This window comes from Polyodon spathula, unplaced genomic scaffold (genome assembly GCF_017654505.1).
Source record: "Polyodon spathula isolate WHYD16114869_AA unplaced genomic scaffold, ASM1765450v1 scaffolds_1422, whole genome shotgun sequence".
NCBI lineage: Eukaryota > Metazoa > Chordata > Actinopteri > Acipenseriformes > Polyodontidae > Polyodon > Polyodon spathula.
Window position 1 is genome coordinate 785042 of NW_024472902.1, and position 20567 is coordinate 805608.

Below are 20567 nucleotides of genomic sequence, written 5' to 3' on the forward strand. Positions count from 1 at the left end.
AGTCTTCTGATCTGCTGGTGTGAATCCAGCTTTGAAACCCATACAGCTGTGTCTGATATTCAGAGAGGACCTCTGCCAGCAAAGCTCCTTTTTTTTTTTTTTTTTTTTTTTTAAATTTAAAAGAATTCTCAGTGCAGTTTGCCATCAGTAAAAAGCTCTAGGGTTACATCAATAATAAAATACACCAGAACAAAAAGCTGGAATGCAGGGAAAGAGACGCGTTTTAGAAATCCATTAGACTGGAGTCTAATGCAGGCAGTTTCAGCTAAAATGCTAGCGGTGTGTTTTTTTTTTTTTTTTTTTTTTTGTTGAAGGGCGTTCCAGTGTTCCCTCCCTTTGCAGTTGAGGATGAACCACGTTTTGTGGAACACGCTTGCTGTGTGTTTGTATGTGTTTTGAAGTCTTTCTGGGGTCTGCTGCTTTTCCAGCGCTGTTTAGCGGAATGCAGGCTTTGTTTGCTCTCCGGTTCTCCTAGAGGAATTTTCTGCTCCTACCTTCCCTGCAAGCTGCTTGTTTAATGAAAGCTGTGGCCGTTACGTCGGGTATTTCATTTTGCAGATCAAGTACAGCAGGCAGGAGGCTTCTCTGTGTGCTGTTCAGGGTAGGGGATCTGCCAGCACAGGGAAGTACAGTAATGACTAAATCAGAGAACTAGGATCTTCCTTTTTTACAGTCATAACTGAAGCACTCTGTTCTATTGTGAAAAGCAATTGGGTAAAAAAAAAAAAAAAAGTTTAGCAAAGGCCTTTTATTAGCTCTTTTATAATCCACTATTACATGCACACTGTATGTGCTATGAACTGTCCTTTCAGTTTCTGTAGATAAATGCTGACCTTGTAAAACTTAAAAAAAAAAAAAAAATTCAGTTCGAGGAAATTCCAAGGCAGTTTCCGAACGCGTTCCTTCTCTGGTTCAAGTCGTTTGGACTCTGATTTGTGTAATCCAGAGCCAGCAACAATCTAATAAAACAGGGAGAGTGTGTTCATGCTGATGAGCCCCGCTGTGCTTCTGGTCTTGTATCAAGACAGAACCGAAACGCAAGTGTTCTGATGTGTCCTGTAAAGAAAGTATCACAATGGACTGTGACACCGCTACGATCCAGGAGTTTCAGTCCATGTTCGTTTTTCCGCAGTGATGATATGAAGTCTTGTGTCTGCATATTCTGGTCTGCCTAGGTCAGTGTAACCCCTACATCATGTAGACGTTCCTCTCTCCCTGTGTTCTCCTCCTTGATTCTGGGTATTAAGCAGTGTGTCTCTAGAGCTCTAAGTTTGTATACAGATCATTGCAATGGAAGGCAGCAGATTGCTGTGTCATGCTGTAATGGGGTTACTTCCAGGCGCTCCCTGGTACAGTGCAATATAGGGATGGCATTTGGAGCTCGGGGTCGGGCTGAGATTTCTAAATAGGATTACCGGCTGTACTGTAAGTTGTCCCAAGTGATCTTGCTGGTTGATGTAAGAGCTACAGGTCATGCCTTTTGTGTCTTGACTATTCTTGAAGGACCTTAAACGGTTTAAGCATTTCACCCTCAACCGCCAAGTTTTGTATTATTATTTTTTTTGGGTTGTTTACATAGACAGGTAAAGCACGGTACAGGACAGGAGGTGCATATTTTGACCTTGAAATGTATTTTTAGTAAGGTCGCCCCCTGTCCCTATTTTCCCGGATCGTCCCGGTTTTGAGGAAGGTGTCCTGGGAATTCAATATGCCTTCCCGGGGACACTAAACGCCAGCACCATATCCTGATAGATAAACCAGGGTACAATCTTCCTGCAATGTGAATTGGTTGTCAGTCATACAGTAGTAATATTATCAGTTTCCTATTGGATGAATAGAGGATTTCTAAAGAGAGTTTCATCTTTTTAACAATCCCCCTTGCGTTCAAAGGTTTTATTTGTGCCTCCAGAGGTGGCAGCCCTAATTTGAAGGAGATCAAGCTTTTCTGTTAATGTTTTCACCGGCTGTTTTGTTTCATTCACAGTTACTGCGGCTGTTTCTTTGAAAATAATGAAATTTCTCTGAACAGCCTTTTAGAAGGGTGGTAATAACGTACTGCAGCTGTGAACACTGTTATCCAGCGCTGCATAGCTGGGTGGTTCTGTATCGTGCTAAGGTGTGGCTCGAAGGTGGTTGTCACATGTTATGACTCTGTGTTTATAATAGCAGCTGTCATGCAATGTGATGTTTGCATAAAACACCACAGGAGACTCATTCACACAGTAAAGTGCTGACGCTCCCTCCATAGTTATACTGTACTAAAGAAACGGACACGCCTGTTTCAAATGATTGAATGACTGCCGGGATAACAGTCTGCTCCTGCCGAGTGATCCTGCACTTCAGGTTCTGAAATCGTCCACAGGGTTTATTCACAGATGTGTTCGGTCTGAAGCCGTAACTGCGCCGTGCACATTACTGTAGTCATTTAAAAGATCTGACCATTTATTTTTAAGTCATTTTGTTACGTCTGTGCTCTTTAAGTAACTCAAAGTAAACTCGTGTAAGGTAAATTTTAAAGTCCTTTTCTACAGCTGACTGACTCGCACATCCTAAAAATGGTCAAGTATTGAACCCGGGGTTTACAGGAAAATCTAGCTGTGAGCGGAGGTGTTGTGAAACCACTCGCTTCTCTTTTTGTGGGGGTTGGAGGAGAGAGTTTGAAATTAGACACCGTAATGAACTCCCAAAGCACAGAACCTGCCCCTGATCTGGATCAAAGAGCGACCACCTGCAGCAGTTCAAGCAGGGAGACTCTGAGCCGTGATGAGGTTGTCTGAACACCATACGTTTCCTGTATGACACACACACCAGTCTCTGCATGAAAATAATTCCCATGCTCCTCCGTATCGTGGGAAATAACAGCAGCACGCAAATCACTTCCACGTGATTTAACAGGCAAATCCAAAGAGTGCAAACGGTTACTTCACAGGGAACAGTTTCTGTTTCAGCACTGGGATTTCATCCAAGCAGTTTCTATGTGTTATTGTGGGTTACTGAATACTTATGTACATAGTTTCTGTACATTATTAGATTACTAGACGTGTTCCACAAGCCTGTTCTGTGAATCCCAATAGAGAGGCTTAACTTTATAATAATCCACTTGAATCTGCATCCATTATTTTATTTAAATGACCAGTGAAGCCAGTCTTGCTCGTCCCTGCAGTGCAGTGACATTAAGCCCTGAGAATCCGATAAATTCTGGGTTTGTTTATTAGTTTTTTGCCTTGGAGGGTACCCAGATGCGTTTCGCGAAACGATTTTTGGCTTCTGTGCAATCATCCTCAATAAAGGCGGGGGGGGGGGGGTTAATTCCATTTTCTCATCCCCTCCAGACCCTATCAGGTTCCAGTCCTTTGTCGAAACTTAATTGTCCCAAATTCCTTCCCACAATCGTTCCATTCAGGGCTGGTATTGGGTTACGCACGCTCAGGCTCTAGAAGGACTTAGGGGTTTTCGTCGGAGCAGAGACGGAGACGATTAGAGAACAGTGCTGCCATCAGACAGGGAGCTGGCAGATACCCAGCACAAGCTTATGAAGGTGCAGTCCCTCAGTTCTGGGTTCTCGCCATGATAAACATTTCAGATTAGGAGACCTGTTCTGTTTGGAAACCTTTGTTTTGTGTGCGTGATGTGTGTATTTTGGTAATCTGCTGTTCCTTTTTGTTATATCTGTTGTTTTTTTATGTACGTAAATGGTATTTTTATTTACCTAGATTTTATCCCATAGCACGCAGTGCCACCAGGTGTCAAACTATTGTATCTGCAGTTTAATATGATTGACTTTTGTTAATAGCACAGAATTTCTAAAGGGAAGCTTGTTTTAGTATAGTGACAGTACAGTATGCCAGATTATATTTTTTTCATTCCTTTAAAACAAAGGTGTTTTGTGCAGTGACAGTCTACTGTGGCAGATTTCCTTTTTGACATTGCTTCCAAAGACTAATAACTTTAAGCCTCCTTCTTCAGTGAAACAATATTAAAAAAAAATTCTCATTTCCGACAGCTGGCCAATGCGCTGGGACCAGATAAAGCTGAACTGCTCTCAAATCTTCTAGGTGAAGTGACCAAAGGATTTAAAAATCCACTTCTGATTCAGCGTCACTACCCCATCATCATTGCATAGCCCAAGGGAAGCTCCATGGTGCTGTGCCTTCAGCGAAAAATACAATTGTAAGTTTGACTGGACAGTGATGAAGGGAGCAGTGTAAAAGGTAGGAAAAATAGGTCGTTACCACTGTATGGATAGTAGTTCAATACTGACACCTTAATGCTTCACACTTTCACAGCAAGGTCACTCTAATTTTAAAAGGGACATTGTCTGTGTAATTTTTTAAAGCAGGAGAACGTGCTTTTCCTATAGTCCCATCAGAAAGCCAGTCTTGCATACACTGTGTATTTATTTATGTTAAAGGTGAACTTTCCAGCAGCCAGAAGTGCTGTCTATTAAAAACTGCAATCACTGTTTGAACAGTGGCTTTATCAGATCAAAGGTAGCCCAGGCCCTGTTCTATAACCCGTGTAACAGCCAGCATGTTTGAACAGCTCCCTCGCAAGCCCGCAGCTGCTGCTAAGTAGGCAGCTGTTGCCATGGCTACCGTACAAAGCACCCAGGCTTGCTCGCAAGGCGCTGGAGAAGCATTGACGTGGTCAGGACTTCGCTGTGTGTGTACTCTGAAGGTTTGGCTGTTCTGCTCGATAAGATAGCAGATTGAACAATGGCACTCCTACAAGGGCCTGGTACTGTGTGACACCGCAGAGGCAGGCTGGAACACAGTCCCAATCGAGGGCCGGACTCCTGTATCGTGCTTTTAATGAAGATATAGGGCAGCCCCCACGTATCTGGTTATAGACCTCGCTGATTGATCGTTTTAAAGATGCGCACATAATGGACATAAAGCATCTATCATAGGATTGCTTTCAGGGAACCTTTTTCAGCTGTCTTGGCCCCTCCTGCTCCTATAGTCTGTGCTTTACTGAAACCTGTTTCAGAGCATGCCTCCTCTCCTCTCCTGTGCGCTGTTGCACTGCGTAGACATAGAATCTCCAGCGGTGTAGGCATGCCACTGCTTCATTTTACTCAGCAATGCTGGTTTGAGTTGTACTGTAGAGATCTCCCAAAGCATTTCAAAGTGGACTCCAAACACACACACCCTGGCTGTGATGTGTCACTTTCACTGGCACTGTCTGCTTGCCTCCCAGCGGTAAAGCTCCAGCACGTGCTTGTGCGAGGCGCCTTCTCGCTGTAGTGTCTGGAGAGTGGCATTGACACGGCCGCGTCACGGTCTCATGTGTTTTACTGGACGACCTGGATGGCATTGCGTTGCTCTTGCGTATTCTGGCAGGCCAAAGAAGTTTCTCAGCTCGGACTACAGGCGTTTTTTAAGCCGCACGTGGGCCCTTCTCAATCTCATTAGGTCTAATCTCCCCCCGAACCTGCTGGTTGCTCACAGGATTAGGGTTATGAGGTGGGCTGGCGATTTTGCCCTGGGTGATTTACTGAGTGTGTCGGTCTCCCTGAAACGTGAAGGATTAAGAAATCCTTTGTCTTCAAACACTGAGCAAGGGAGGTCAGGTGTTTGGGAATTAAATCGTTCAGAAGCTCCCATGTGTTCTGATGGCAAGTTACTTTGTAACACATGCTAAAAAAAAACACTCTAGCCATAGATTCGCCCCGGGGAAAGCCAAGATTTTGGGAAGGGCTATCTGGAGCATGTAATGTGGCTAGAGGGTATTTTGATTCCAGTATTTATCTGAAATGGCATCTGTGCCCTGAAGCTACTGTTCAAAGACCAGACTCCTTTTCAGCCGCAGTATTTCTGAATAAGAAATTAAAAATCTGCTGCCCTGCAGTTATTTTCCTGGGAGAGCTGAAATAAACCACTATGTTTTATTCTTTAATTAAAGGCTCAGTTTGTGTACGGTGTTTGTCCCGAGATCTCATTTAAAGCTGGTGTTCTGCTCTATCTTCTGCAGTGTCTTTTTTTTAGGCCAGTTGTGCTGTCTTGGTTTTTGAGTCTTCAGGATTGTGCTGACCCTGGAGCAGGGCTGTCCCATAGTGACCACACTGATCAGATAAAGCAGAGCCCGGACTCCTAATGGGCCTGTGGCAACACAACTGGGAATGACCTGGGCAAACTGGTCACCACTGAGCTGCAACATTGTTTTAGGAGTCTAACACCCAGGGTGTTGTGCCCTGTGCCCTGTGTCCGTGTGTGTGTGTGTGTGTGTCAATAGGCAAATACCTGGTCCATTCCATAACCTGTGAAAGTGCATTAAGTATTACTAATAGCCAGTTAGCAGCTATACTGCAGCTGTGACACGTGGGACTGAATGCAGTGCAAGAAAATATAAAGCGCTCAGACACAGTATAGTAACTGCAATGGGGAATTCAATTCAATTTTATAGCGCTGCCTTATTCCTACTCAATAAGGATAATGTTATGGCAGGACCAGTGTGGTGTTGTGTATTTCAGCCACCTTCCTGCCCATCTGGAAGATGATGCAGTTACAGATTTTTGAAAGCAGGCTCAGGTTTGAAGAAGCTGCTCGGTGGTGTTTCTGTGTTATTATACAGTGACCTGGATCTTGGGTTTCCAGAGTAGACGGGGCCCCCGCAGTGTCGGCTCCACGCTGATCGCCCCCACCTCCTCGGGGAGGTTCGTTTTGATACTGCAGTAAACAGCATAGAGACGACCAGGCTGGCAGGTACAGCGTGACCCACTTCCAGCAGGCGAGGCGCCCCGGACGCAGCATTCCAATCGAGGATTCGTGTTCCTCAAACACAGCAGTGCTGTTCTTCAGCCTGCATTGTCGGAGAGCGCGGCTTCTTTTGTGTAAGCCCTCTGGTTTCAGTGCGTTCCCGCAGGAGGGGACGCTGCAGGGAACCCATTGCAGAGCGGATGCAAACATTTCTCTCTGTGATTACGAGGCTCAGATCATTCTTAATGTGTTATTTTAGAAATTATAGTACCCATCAGGACTGAAGAGGTGCTGCCTTTTCAGATTTCGGATGGCGTTTGAACTTGCAACTTGGAGCCCCTGGTGGTGAGATTTTGTAGTAACTGTAGTTTAATTTCACATTTTTTTGAGTGTTAATTTTTTATGGTCATTTAATTTCTCCCCCCAAAAAAACCTAATATCTATAGTGTAGCACTAAAGACACACACACACACACACACACACACACACACACACACACTGTAGGGTTTGCTGTTTTATCAACCCATTCCTTCCTCTGCATGGTCTCTGTCATGTTTGTGTTGCTCTGCCACAGCTGTATCCTGGAAGCAGGGTTCTGGACTGGGTCTCTGGGGGGGGGTGTGGTCGGGGGGTCCAGGATACAACCCTGGAGGGCCCGACACAGGAGGAAGTCGGGAGCCAGCGTTGTGACTGAGTCAGCTGGTCAGGGTGGAAGTGCTCCTTCTGCAGAGAGACACACAGTGTGTTTTTGTTTTTCTCAAAAGTCCACTGAACTGCTTCAACCTTTAGCTGTTCTTTATCCCGTTTTTGACACAGTCTGATACTGACCCGTAGAAAATCAACACGCAAGTGAAATGCAAATGAGTCTATTTTACAGTTTCTTCTAAAATAGAGGGCAATGACAGTGCGAAGCAGCTTGTGGGAGCTCTCCGCTGTGGTGTAAAGTGACTGTGAGCATCTACTGCAGCACTTGCTGTATCTGTGCTAGGAGCTGCAGTTGAAAGAACATAGCAGTCCAGGAGCAGAGCTGCGTGTCGCAGGGTGAAGAATGGAACTGGGTTCCCCCTGAGTAGCGCCGTTGTATAAGAGGAATATTATTGTCAGACTTGGAAAGTGCGCTGCAGTAGGACAGTACAATCCTGTGCTCGTTTTGATCTGTGCAGACAGAGCTGGGATAACAGGCACCCTGTCTGGCCATCAGTAAATAATGGCAGAAAAGCATAACCGAGTCTCCACAATCTCGCCTAGAGTCACATTAATTATAATTCTCTTAATATTCATATGTAAAGGAGGGCCAGCGAATGTTCTCTGGAATAAGATCGTTCCTGCTGCCATCGTCCAGTGCCATCGCAGAGCCCTACCTGTGAACACACAGTAACCTCCCTCTGCACAATCACTCTGTTATCTTTTTCATAGACCCAGGAATGTTCACACGGTAGAAAACAGCCTTTTAACAGGAGACGTGTTGTGATAAAGAATGCTTTGCATGCCGGCTTCCTGCTTTTATCGCGTACAGTAGCACGCCATGTTCCGAGTCTTGATAGCTCTGTCCTTCTACTGCTGATGTGCCCTGTCTGGATTCTAGCAAGGTCTGGCTGAACCAATCCACTACGCTGCACAGTACATCTGAGCTACAGTACACAGGCTGTGTCCTCCAGTGACTCTCCTTTCAATTTCATTCTGTCAAGAGTGCCGATTTATTCAGGGGCAGTAAAGCTCAAACAGTTACTGATGCAGACTTGCAGGTTACAGCAGAGGAAGGTTCACAAGGGTTAAACCTGGCTGCTGTCCCACCTTGCAAACGTTCATTAATCTTACAGCAGCATCTCATTCCTCCACTGTAATTAAAGCTAGCTGGGTGGCTTGCACAGTTGAAGCAGATAATGTAATGGGATTTCATGAACTCCCACATTGGTGCCTTGACTTGGCATGCATGTTTATTACAAGGCAGAATTTCATGCTGAATTTCATCTCTGCTATTTGTCTAAAAAGCATTTCTCGATAGCCAGCAGTACTCCGCTGGAAGCTTGTATTCTGTTACAGTAAGCTGTGAAGTGGAGTCTTGCTTGTATTAAGCAAAGGGAGCAGCCAGTTTACAGTCTGATTGCACTGGGGGAGAGGAGTTTCATCTGTAACTTGATGCGAGGGAGAGGCTGCATGCAGCGCAGGCCCAGTTATTATACAGTCGAGGAAGCATCTGAAGAGGGCAGAGTGGAGAGCATGGTGCAACATTACAGCTCTGATTCAGAACAGAGACCAATAGGGCAGTACAGCTGGGACTGCAGAGAGCTGAAGCATACAGTACTGATTCGAGAAGGGAATTGCGTCCTGAGCTACAAGAAGAACTGAAAGTGACCACAAAGCGCGAGACATGGTGTTCCTTTTAAACTAAAGTAACAGACTCCACACATGAGCATGTTTGTTCTAAAGAACCCAGGTTTACCCATGCTGTAGAACTTATTTTTTGGGTGGGATTTTAAAATACAAGGCTAATGATGGAATGACAAGTACACAACGAATTGAACTGTTATATGGTAGAATTGCACTTGCATTGTAATTGCCCCTAGCTCTGATAGGTGTGCATGTCTCCAGACTTTAAATGTACAGGCTATATTGAACACTAAAGTGTGCTTTGTTGCTTATGAGGTTTGTGCACTTCAAAGCTTTGACATTTTAGTCTGCAGCTTAAACCAAAGTAAACATCTGACTTCAAGATAAACATTTGTTTTCGCTGGTGGGGTGGATAGAACATGCACAGTGTGTGCGTGGTTTGGAGTCGACCGGTTAGCTTTGACTGGATAGATCTCAAGACTAAATAAGGACATGTGCTGGGATGTACTCCCAGGTAATGTCCGGCCGCTCTGCGTATAGAACCGTGGAAAGAAAATCTGCTTCCACAGCCACGTCCAACCCCAGCCCTGGGAAGGAGTGCATGCTCTCATCAAAGCATGCTACTAATCTGCCTGAAGTCCTCCTCGATAGCAGTGGCGTTGACGTCGCTATTGAGCAGGTACTGTAGGAGGTACAGGGGCTGAGTCGCTGCAACTCTCCTGAATGCAATCTGCACAAAGTCAAGCTATTAATCTGCAAGAGTACAGTGGCTTTGCAACGATGACAGACAGGCATGACTCACCTGGGTGCTGTTTGCTTTTGGTGGGTCTCCCTGTTGGAACCAGCTCGCTCTTTGCATGAACTAGGAGTGGACGCGCCCCTAGCAACTGAGCTCAAGTTATTGAAGGAAGGTGTTGTGGAAACAAAGCGGCAGGGAGATTTAACCCATTAGTGCCTGTCTCAGTGTCCTGCAGTCTGCTGATGCAAGTCACACGAGCGATTGTCCTGCAATTGGGAAGGAGTTCATCCTGGTCTGCTCAGCCCGTCTTCCTGTGAGAACCGCGGTATTGATTGAGCCTCGTCCTTCAGTTCAGATTGGCTGTTTTAGTATTGGTTTTAATTAGGCAGGCCCGGGACTGTCTGTGGTATAGTGAATTCATTTGGGGTAGATAAACAGTATAATTGCTTTTCCTTCGACCCCCTCCCATTCCAAGAACACAACTTAAGAATGCCCAGTCACCTCCCATTGAAGCGGATTCCCATTGATTGATTTCGACCCTCCTGTGGTATCAGGGGATCACACTGGGGTTAGGAAATCGCACTGGTCCTGCACACAGACCTATGTTTCAGGTGCCAGGAATGTAAGCAATCTGCTCTGGACTGATTTGCTTGATTTTTCTTCTAGTCTGACGTGTCGGTGTTGTAGCGGATCACTGTGTGCCAGTGTATGACGGAGGTGTGGTGCGCCCCCCTCTGACCTGTCTGTTCTGCATGTTCCAGGGAGGAGGTGCTGGAGAACAGTGTTCACTGGAAGAAGAGGTTCTGCTTCGTATGCAAGATGAGTGCCAATCCCACCACGGGGGTGCTGGACCCCTGCGTCTGCAGAGTGTCTGTTCGCAAGGTACGTTTTTATCCAGCCAGAATGCCACCCGCCCTAGGCTGTGCAGGAGGGGTCGCCGAGAATGAAAGTTGACGGGAGATAGAAGTCCAACGCAGAGCTCCCTGTGTGTGTCCCTAGCCCAGGTATTTAATTTGGCACAAGTGTAACAGCATGGAGGCTGGGCACCGCAAGCGAGCACCTTAACCACAATGCAGGGATGGCAATAAGACTCCCATTGCATAGCAGTTTGATCCATTCTTGGTTTTACTACGAGTTTACTAAGACACACCTGAGCTTGTTACCGCTGCATTGTGATGAATCAAGGTTGTGTTAAGACCTGGAATGGGTGAAACTGTGGTGCAACAGGAGTCTTATTTGTTCATTTATGATAGGAGCAGAATGACTTTGTGCATCGTAATCAAACAGTAATGCAAGCATCTGTAAACACTTGATTATCCTGACCAAAGGGATGGAAGTTAGTTGTTAGTTCTGTAAGAGAAATTCTCCTCCTGTGCATTGAGGGGCTGCCTAAACCTGCATAGACCCCTGTGTAAACTCTTGAAAAGCCTGCTAGCCTGACACTGCGAAGGTTTGTGTTTGTTGTGACTCTGTCTGCCCTGTTTTTAAACACTACCCTCGCCTCACGCTTCACCCACTGGAAACAAACAGTCTAATAATAGGTCCGGCTAGTCAAAGATTAATTCCCTTTTCCTGTTTTTATTGCAGGAGCTCAAAGGCGGAAAGACCTACTCCAAGGTAAGAAGCATTTAAGAGACATCGCTTTGAACTTCCCTGCTTTCCCCCACAGAACAGCAGGCAGCAGAGCTGGGCAGGAGCACCAGTGAGGTGGAGCAAAGGCTTGGAGACGGAACACACAGGCACTTCAGCACGGGAAGTGTGCTCCACTCCCCGGGGTCCAGTACTCGCAGTGGAGCACGGCTTTACTCCTCGCTCAGCGTCTCCCGCTGCCTCCACTCCCCGGGGTCCAGTACTCGCAGTGGAGCACGGCTTTACTCCTCGCTCAGCGTCTCCCGCTGCCTCCACTCCCCGGGGTCCAGTACTCGCAGTGGAGCACGGCTTTACTCCTCGCTCAGCGTCTCCCGCTGCCTCCACTCCCCGGGGTCCAGTACTCGCAGTGGAGCACGGCTTTACTCCTTGCTCAGCGTCTCCTGCTGCCTCCACTCCCCGGGGTCCAGTACTCGCAGTGGAGCACGGCTTTACTCCTCGCTCAGCGTCTCCCGCTGCCTCCACTCCCCGGGGTCCAGTACTCGCAGTGGAGCACGGCTTTACTCCTCGCTCAGCGTCTCCCTCACGCACTGTGCTGTATTCACAAATCTTAAATGCAAAAGCAAACTGCCTGAGCAGAATCAGACCTTTCCAGCTGCACAAATAAACAGCGCTCACACATGCATGCTTTCGGGTCCTCGTCATCACGGGTTACATTCGTCCTGTAGGGTTATTCATTTAATAATTCTGAATCACGTATATGAAATCAGATACTGACGTCTGATTCCTGGTACAGACTAGAGCCCGTGCATTGGAACATATGGCACAATTCAAATAGTTAATCAAACAACTTTTTAAATGTTTTTTTTTTATGGTAGTTCCTGAATTTAGTTGTGTCATTTTGTAATAAGCTAATATGTTTTTTTTGTTTTGTATGTGCACGTGAAGCTTTTAACTACAATACTTTAAACTCTCCAACAGAGAAAAGCTTTTAAAACAGTGTTTCGATTGAGTTTGATGCAGTCGAAGTCTCTGTTGTCCTTTTTAAGATTGTGCCGTGCATTGCTCTGGACTGCCCACTCTGAGTGCTGCGGCCCCTCTCGCTGGAATGCACCGCTCCCAGGGGAGAAGGGAGTATGAGAAGAGACAGCTTGCTTAAGTTTAAACACATGCTTCAGGCATTCTTGAACTGAATCGAGTGCACTAATCTTTGTGTGCGATGGTGACCCTGGTGGCTGTGCTGGTGAAAGGCGTTGTTGGGTCTGTTGACGGTGAAGTTGGATTCCAGGATTGACTGTCTTTCATCATTCTGTCTGCTTAACAGGGTACTTTGTTATAGAGATGGTTAAAAAAAATAATAAAATCATTAGTGGCTTGGCTTTAAGGGTTTTTTTTTTAATGAATTCTGTTAATTGCTAGGCACAATCTTTTATTAGTCAACAGCATATTTTTGCTGTTTTGTAAATGTTTAACAAACTCCCTGTTTGAGGGGGGAGTTCGTGGTACACGTCTGTAGAGCCTTGGTCTCTACGTGTCTTGCCCAGGCTTGCTTTGAATCCAAAACGGTAAAACATGCTGGTGACTTTAATTAACCATGACGAATCTCCTGAGTGCAGGAACAGTGATCGAGGATGATAAAGAGCACTCGTCACGCTGGGATTGAGAGGGTATTTCTTCAAGGAGGCAAGATGAAAACAACAAAAAACAACCAGTACCTGTGTGTGTTAAGGGCTGTTGTGCAACGTGTACAGCAGCTGTTCTTTCCCAAAGGGTTCAGCTTTTTGCTGTGGAATTCATTAAAGTAAATTTGGTTTCAGCGGAGTTCTGAATGTTGGTTCCAGTGATCAGTGCAAATACTGATGCTTTTTATTGACCAGTTTTCAAAACCGAGCTTTTTAGACTTGAGCCCAGGAATGCGATTTTGTGCTTGCTAGTGATGTTTATTTTAAAGTTAATAAAATCCAAGCTAAAGGCGATCGTTCCTGTTTAAGTATATAAAGAGAGAATCTTGATTACCAAGGCGGATTGCTTTCCTGTGATAAGACGTGTTTTTTTTTTTAGCGCTGTGGTAGTTCTTGTTTGTGAATTATTGTGCGCGGTGGAGTCCAGCTGGCAGCGTGCCTAATGAAATCTCCGATCGGAGGATGACCCCGGTGCTTTGAGGAAGCAAGCGGTGGAATGGCATTCCTTGAAAAGGATGTTGTGCTTTTTAAACATTTAGCCTCTGTTTCCTTTATTATATTTAAACTTGGTTCGCCCTCGTGTCTCTGCAGTTGCTGTCCGAATCCAGGAGGAAACGGAGAGCCGTTTCCATTGTGCCAGCAGATTCAGACACCTTCGAAACAAATGATAACATTGTCTAGCCGTGGATCCTGGCCACAGAACAGAGCTGCCAGAGGGCCCTTGGAGTGCAGTTCAGGGCTGTATTCACAGAGCGTTGGTGTGCAGCTATTGTATTGGGGGCTGCAATGTATTTACGGGTGTCAACTCTTTTATAGTGTTGTGCCAGGTAACGCAGTAACTCTGACCCTGACCTTCATTCAAAATGAACGATGATACTGAATTGTGGTAATCAGAATGGTTTATTGGTGCAAAATATCGTAGTCCATATGACAGGGCCTGGAATTCGGTCAATGGCGTGAATTTCACAGTACAGCGGTTTGCTGCTGCGCTGATCGGGGTGGCAGCAGCATTCCTACACGCGGAACGTTTTGGAAAAGCCAGCAGTCTTGTTCGTAGTCCTTCAGTCTTGCATGCATTTTCTTGGAGGAACTCGTTTCCCACGGGAGCTTGCAAAGAGCAGCCTGACGTCTTGTTAGGATTGTCACATGAAGAGATGCGTCACTCCTGCGTAACCACAAGCAGAGATCGTGTGCGAACTTGCAGCCAGTGTGTGGGTTTCCTATAGGGGGGAACAAAGATGCCAGTTGCCTTCCAAGTTAACTGCATCAGTGCCCTGTGCAAACTGATCGCAAGTACCCTGCTCCTGCCGCTGTGGTTCAGTGCATGTGAAACGCCAGGGGCTTTGACACCGTCTACTGCCAGCCAGTCCTGGGCACCTCTGCCAGGCAGAGACTGCCAAATGTATCAAAGTCACTAGTGGTTTTGGAATATCTATTGAGGGCTATTGAGAACCAGATCCAACTCAAATACACACAAGGCTAGTGAAAGAACCTGCTGTGCCGGTTTCTATGTTTTGTGACCGGCCTCTGGAAACAATTGGATTAAAGGCAGAATACACGAGCCCCAGCTTGGCTGGCAGTACCATGGCTGGTACTGGCAGGGGAAACGGTACAGCATCCAAACCGGACCACAGATAGACTCAACCACAGTTCAATCTGAACGCGTTGCTCGAGAGACTTTAATACACTCATCTCATATTTCAGTGCTGGTTTTAGGAGGAGAGGTGGTGGACTTGCAATCCCAGAACCCTCTTTTTTTATTTTGTTTTCTTTATAAACTTGAACTCAGGAATGGAAAAGGGCTCCCATTGCATAGCAGTTCGATCCGTTCCAGGTTTTACTGTGAGTTTTAATAAGACGCAGAGAGTTTGTTACCTATACACTGCGGCCAATCAAGCTTGTATTAAAATCTGGAATGGATCAAAGTGCTAAGCAGTAGGAGTCTTATTTCCATCCCTGTAAGTAGAAAACTATTCACTTTTTTTACTGCTTCTGAAACTTCTAAAATACCAAAGCACATGAACGAGTTTTAATGAAGATCAACATAACAGCTGTGCTTGCATAAAATGCAAAACGGCTGTCATTGTACAAGATATCCACACACAGCAATACAACACATTGAAGAACCCTGCTCCGCACAGCACGCTGTATTGTTTACAGTGCTGCACACGCTACAGCGTTTTTCTTTTTTTTTGTTGTACATTTGAAGAATGAAGTGTACTAAAAGCCTGAGGGTTTGTTTTACAGTCAAGCTTTTTGCTTTTCATTTCAAATGGTCCATCGCTGCTCTACACTGTCCCTGATGCACAAATACCCAAGAGTGAGATTCCTATCAGAGATTACACAACATGTTTCAGATTTCACTGTAACCTTCATCCGCCAGCAAGCCCTTGGTTACATAACATCTCGGAGGAAATTAACCTCTTACTGGCTGCGATCGCTGGGATGCAGCCGAGAGCAACCACAGCCTGCCTGCCTGCCAGCTGCGAGAGTCCAGATAACACCTATAAACTGAAACGGACTGGAGGCTTCTGACAATGAGGCATCTGCTTGTGTTCCACAGCACTGGATAGGCTGGCGTGCAGATCATCACACTCAAATCCACAGCATGAAGGTGGAATCTGATCATCTTTCCTTCCCTGGTTTTAAAGATCAGATTTGGAAATTGCTTCGAACCTCCTGCTGATGCTTCTCCTCCAGCCCACATTCACAAATCGATATCCTATTTTTAGAGCTCTCTATGCTGCTGATTTTAAGTTTGACCCACGCATGTTTTTATTGGGGTGTTTTGTACATTTCTAATTTTATACTTTGTGATTTTGTCTTTTGATAGTTTTCCAGGACCCCCTTTTAAACGAGGCCTCTGTCTCTGTGGGTAAATCTCCTGGTTAAATAGAGTTTGAATTCCCGCCTGTGTTTGCTCAGTGCTGCCTGTGTGGAGCCCCGTCCCTCTGGGCTGCTCGGGGATCCTGTATTATTTAAAGAGCCCTGCGCTGCTCCTCTCTGCTGAAGTGTGCTCTCAGCTGTGTTCTCTGTTCCGACGCATTTGTTCGACGGGAATCCTTCCTTTCAAATCCCCCGCAGTGCGATTGCGTAGGCTTGGCTGGCTGCCTGTCCTGCACAGATCTGCTGTATCATTTGATTTGATTTTGTCAAAGCCGTGGCGTCCCTGAACGTATTCGAGAAGAGCCGTTAGCGCCGAGCACATTGCAAGCCCCTGTAATCCAGTAACAGTAATTCAAAGACGTTGGTGCGTCTGTGGGTACAAGCCAGCTTTCCGAAGATCTAACCTAAGTCTGCCCTGTCTGTGTCGTACTTGTGCTCGCGTGGCTGCACAGCTGTGCCCGGATCGAAGGCAGGGTTTTTTTCAGTCTGCTTTGCCAGTCGGTTAGCGTCAGGGTCCAGTTCGTCTTTGACGGTGGTGGCGCGCGGCGATGTACGTGCAATGAATACCTGCACACGTCTTGGGTTTAAAAGCTAGTAGCTGAGTAAAACAGGGCCGGGATATATAAAGGAAAAAATCAAACACACACAGTGCGATTTGTTCAAGTAACCAAAACAGCAAATACATGCTCTGTGTTGTACAAAGTGCTGTGTTTGGGCAGATTGCTAAACTGTGCGCTGCAGATTGATGGAGCCTGCTCTTTGACAGGTGGTCTGTGTAAAGTTTATTGTAAGGTGGTGTTTTTTACCCCCTCTTGTCTTGCAGCTTGGTTTTGCTGATCTCAACATGGCAGAGTTTGCTGGCTCAGGCTCCACCGCGCGCTGCTGCTTGCTGGAAGGGTACGACACCAAAAACACCCGGCAAGACAACTCCATCCTAAAGGTGAGCTGCTTCGGGACATCCCGCTGCACAGAGCTCGTGACTCGCTGCTACTGGAAACCTTTGTCGCGCTGTACCACTTGCATTGTATTAGTTTTATTATTAACATTTTTTTTGTATTTGCTATAGCTTCTTAATAATAATAATAATATATCTACTGCCAGGATTCAGGTCAGTTCCTGTTTTTCAGTTTCATTTTAAAATCAATTTCCAGTTGCCTTTCCCTTGTAATCAGTTCCAACACATCATTGATCAAAATTGCAGTTATCAGTGTTCTGTTAGAATGAGCTTCTCGGTAACCGTGGCAACAAATTACTTCAATTGAAGTCGCTATTTCGTTAGTCAACCAAATTGAATTCAAAGGAAAGCAGTTGAGCAATCGCGACAACAATGTCTCTAAAATATCCATTCCGTTTCCTTCGAAGGACCTGGAATTGGGAACTGATTTTAAGAGGAGCTGGGATTTGAAAAGCAAGAATTGTTAACTGCCCAATTTATGAACAGCTTTTAACACATTGTATTAAATGCCACGAATCCTTAACCCCAAAACATGTAAACTACAGCTACAGTAGAAAAAGCATTCAGTGTTAGCAGTCAGAGAGGTGGAAGTGTTTCCCTGTCGTGGGAGCGCAGGCCATGCTGACGACTCCTCTCTGTATTTCAAACCAGGTAACTATAGGCATGACGCTGCTGTCTGGAGACCCCTGCTTCAAAACGTGAGTATTCCTCTCTGCGGCTTTACTGTAATCATTTCAAGCGGATAGTAAAACTTGGAGTGGATCCAGCTGCTGTGCAACGGGAGTCTTGATTGCACCCCTGAGTAGACCTTGCTTTAAAGACGCCTCTATCTATCTATGTAGTTCAGTATTCAATATTAAGGCCTTGTGTTTTGGGGTTGGGTCTCACTGTGTTTTTCTCTTTGCAGGCCTCCTAACACTGCCAAGTCCATCTCGATCCCCGGACTGGATCACTCCCTGCAGCTGGACTGCAAGGGGGAGGGGGAGGGGACGGGAGGGGGCAGCATCAGCAGCGTCCCCCCTACCGGCATCACCGCTGTCAGGCAGCTGAAAACCCGTGCCTCCATGCTCAGCTCCGGTAAGCCAGGGGAGAGTGCGCACAGCCTCCATGCTACTGCACATAGAGCCAGGGAGGGACACGTTGCTGGCTGTTCAGAACCATGTGAGGCATTCTAAACCATCACGTAACCAAGCAACCGCTGTTACAGGTGCCACCCCCTGCATAGAGCACACATCTAAAGAGAATAGGACGCAGCAGTTTGCAGCCAAAACAAAGGATTTAGTTTTTTTTTTTTCAGTGAAAAGAAATATTGATTTAGAAAGTATCACATTGCATGAATACAGCTTGTGTTGTGATTTTTGTAAAGAGAAATGTATTTGGTACTCCAGTGGGTTAACAGCAGCTTGTAAATAAATAGGCAGCGGCTCTCTTGATCAAACCCTGCAAGGTGAGCGATCATGCATGGTGAGAAACACCCGAGGCACAATGCAGTAGCTTGTAACTTGAGCCACTCTCAGAGGTGCCCCACCAGTTGGACTGTGTCCTTTTCAAAGTGGCATTCACTACCTGTTAATTCAGAGAGATGCAGTTTTATTTTTTCTATAAATCTCTTCTTTCTAATCTGCAGGTCTGCCTGAGGAACTGGATCAGAACCTGTCGAGTCCAGATGAAGTTTTCCACACGGGTCATTCCAGAAACTCGAGCTACGCCAGCCAGCAGTCCAAGATATCAGGTACCGGGACAGTGCACACGGATCTTATCAAGCATCACAATGCATCATAGCACAGGCTGTCATGCTTTACAGTAACCGGTATGGAAACACACACACATTCTGCAGGTAGAAAAACACCATGTGCTGGAATACGAGACACTTACAGTAAAAAACCTTTAGATGGCTTTATCAATGTCTACAGTAAATGCACACGCACACTCTTCCTGAGAAAGTATACAGAGATTAAATTCAAGTACTGCGTATGTCTATTTTGGTCAAATAAGTTGCAGACACAGAGCCTTGTCAGGAAGACCTGCTATGCTTATGTTTGCAGCCTGGAAGCGTTCAGTGATTTATGGTAATGTCTGTTTGTGGTTTTGCTTGTGTCCAAGGCAGGAAACAGCTCGGTATCTTGCCCACCTCCCTTCCTAACATTCTCTCTTCAGAGGGAAGCCCCACTCCTGTCACCCCGTGTAGAGACAGAGGTTTGCCAGTTAATCGATCAATATTGTCAGAATGACCTTTCAGTTCATAATAATAATAATAATAATACTCACCCTTTTGAAATTAAACCCAAGGGTGAAATGTGATCCGTTCTTTGCATGATTTGGAGTTTTTCCTTGGTGTGGGTGGAGGTGTAATCTTCTTTTGAGTTTACTTTAGCTTCTAAGGTCTGACTTCTTAACTAAATTTACTGCCACCATCTTGCTAGGGCTTCCTGATGCATAGCAGCTTGATCCATTTCTAATTTTACTATGAGTTTAACCCTGTCATGCATTAAATATTGAAAGGCGCTGTTGACTTTTTTTAATGCATTTGTGTCTTCCATATGTCCCCATATAAAGACGAAGTTTTTTTTTTTTTTTTTTTTTTTTTTTTTTTTAATCCATTGCCATGCATGAAAGGGTTAATAAGACCCAGCTGAGCTTGTTTTCTGTACCCTGGTGCTAATCCCTGAAATGAGATTCCTCAAATGTTTTTTTTTTTTTTTTTTTTTTTTTGGTAGCTCTGATTTGTGGTCTTGCAGCCACGGCGTGGGTTGTGGAGTGTTTCTCGTGCTTTGTGGTGCAACGTGGTGCAGTGCCCTCTCATGCCCTCTCCTCCCCAGGTTACAGCACAGAGCACTCGCGCTCCTCCAGCATGTCAGACCTGACGCACCGGCGCAACACCTCCACCAGCAGCAGCGCCTCGGGGGGGCTCAGCATGGCGGTGGAGAGCGCCGAGGGGGAGCCCAGCCGTCCCGAGAGACCACCCCGACCGCCACGCCCTGCCCTGCTGCCAGACAGGCCTGCCAGGTACCAGCCTCTCCTTCACCATCCCTGGCTTTACCACTTAGAGAGAGAGATGATAGCTCTTGCTCTGGGGCGTGTAGTTTGATTTTTGCAATGGCTGATCTTGCCCTTGCCTCTGCCCCGCAGAAGGAAGAAGGACTCTGTGGAAAGCCACCCCACCTGGGTGGATGACACGCGGATGGACGCGGACGACATCGTGGAGAAGATCGTTCAGAGCCAAGACTTCAGCGACGTCAGCAACAACGAAGGTGAACCAGCCAGGACTGTGAATCACGCAGCAGCGCTAGATTTCAAAAATACTCAAAGAAATCCATTTTTCAAATGTTTCGACCGGAAGTCCAGGCACTGGGGAAACGCTTCTAGTTGAAACGTTCCTATCGTTGAGTTGATAAACCTTGTCAGCACTCTGAACTGAATGATTACACAGCTTCAACAGACCCTCTACAGCAGCTGTAGCCAGATTAAAAAGCCTTGGAAGTAGAGCCACTGCATTGCCTTGTGTTTTTGAATGATGTGGTTCTTTCCTGTTCTCTCCCTTGCCGCCGAGCCCAGCGCAGCCCTCTGTCTCCTGGTTTATCTGTAATGTGGCTGTTGTGTTTCTCACCTGCAGACAGTAATTTGAGGCTGTTTGTCAGCAGAGACGGCACTACTGCATTGAGCGGGGTTCAGCTAAGAAACAGGTACGT

The 20567-nt window shown here is 46.0% G+C and overlaps 1 protein-coding gene across 3 annotated transcripts in view; it reads left to right on the top strand.

Moving 5' to 3' along the window:
• LOC121309657 (protein FAM102A-like) overlaps positions 1 to 20567 on the top strand; it is a 49899-nt gene that overhangs the window by 24924 nt on the left and 4408 nt on the right. For 2 of the 3 annotated variants that reach the window (XM_041242704.1, XM_041242705.1), the window contains exons 3-12: positions 10530 to 10650; positions 11356 to 11385; positions 16747 to 16863; positions 17530 to 17576; positions 17786 to 17955; positions 18506 to 18610; positions 18982 to 19074; positions 19698 to 19884; positions 20008 to 20129; positions 20492 to 20561. In XM_041242704.1, the coding sequence (XP_041098638.1) occupies positions 10530 to 10650; positions 11356 to 11385; positions 16747 to 16863; positions 17530 to 17576; positions 17786 to 17955; positions 18506 to 18610; positions 18982 to 19074; positions 19698 to 19884; positions 20008 to 20129; positions 20492 to 20561 (1062 nt within the window). The remainder of the gene's footprint in view (positions 1 to 10529; positions 10651 to 11355; positions 11386 to 16746; positions 16864 to 17529; positions 17577 to 17785; positions 17956 to 18505; positions 18611 to 18981; positions 19075 to 19697; positions 19885 to 20007; positions 20130 to 20491; positions 20562 to 20567) is intronic. The other variant, XM_041242706.1, reaches the window with a different exon arrangement.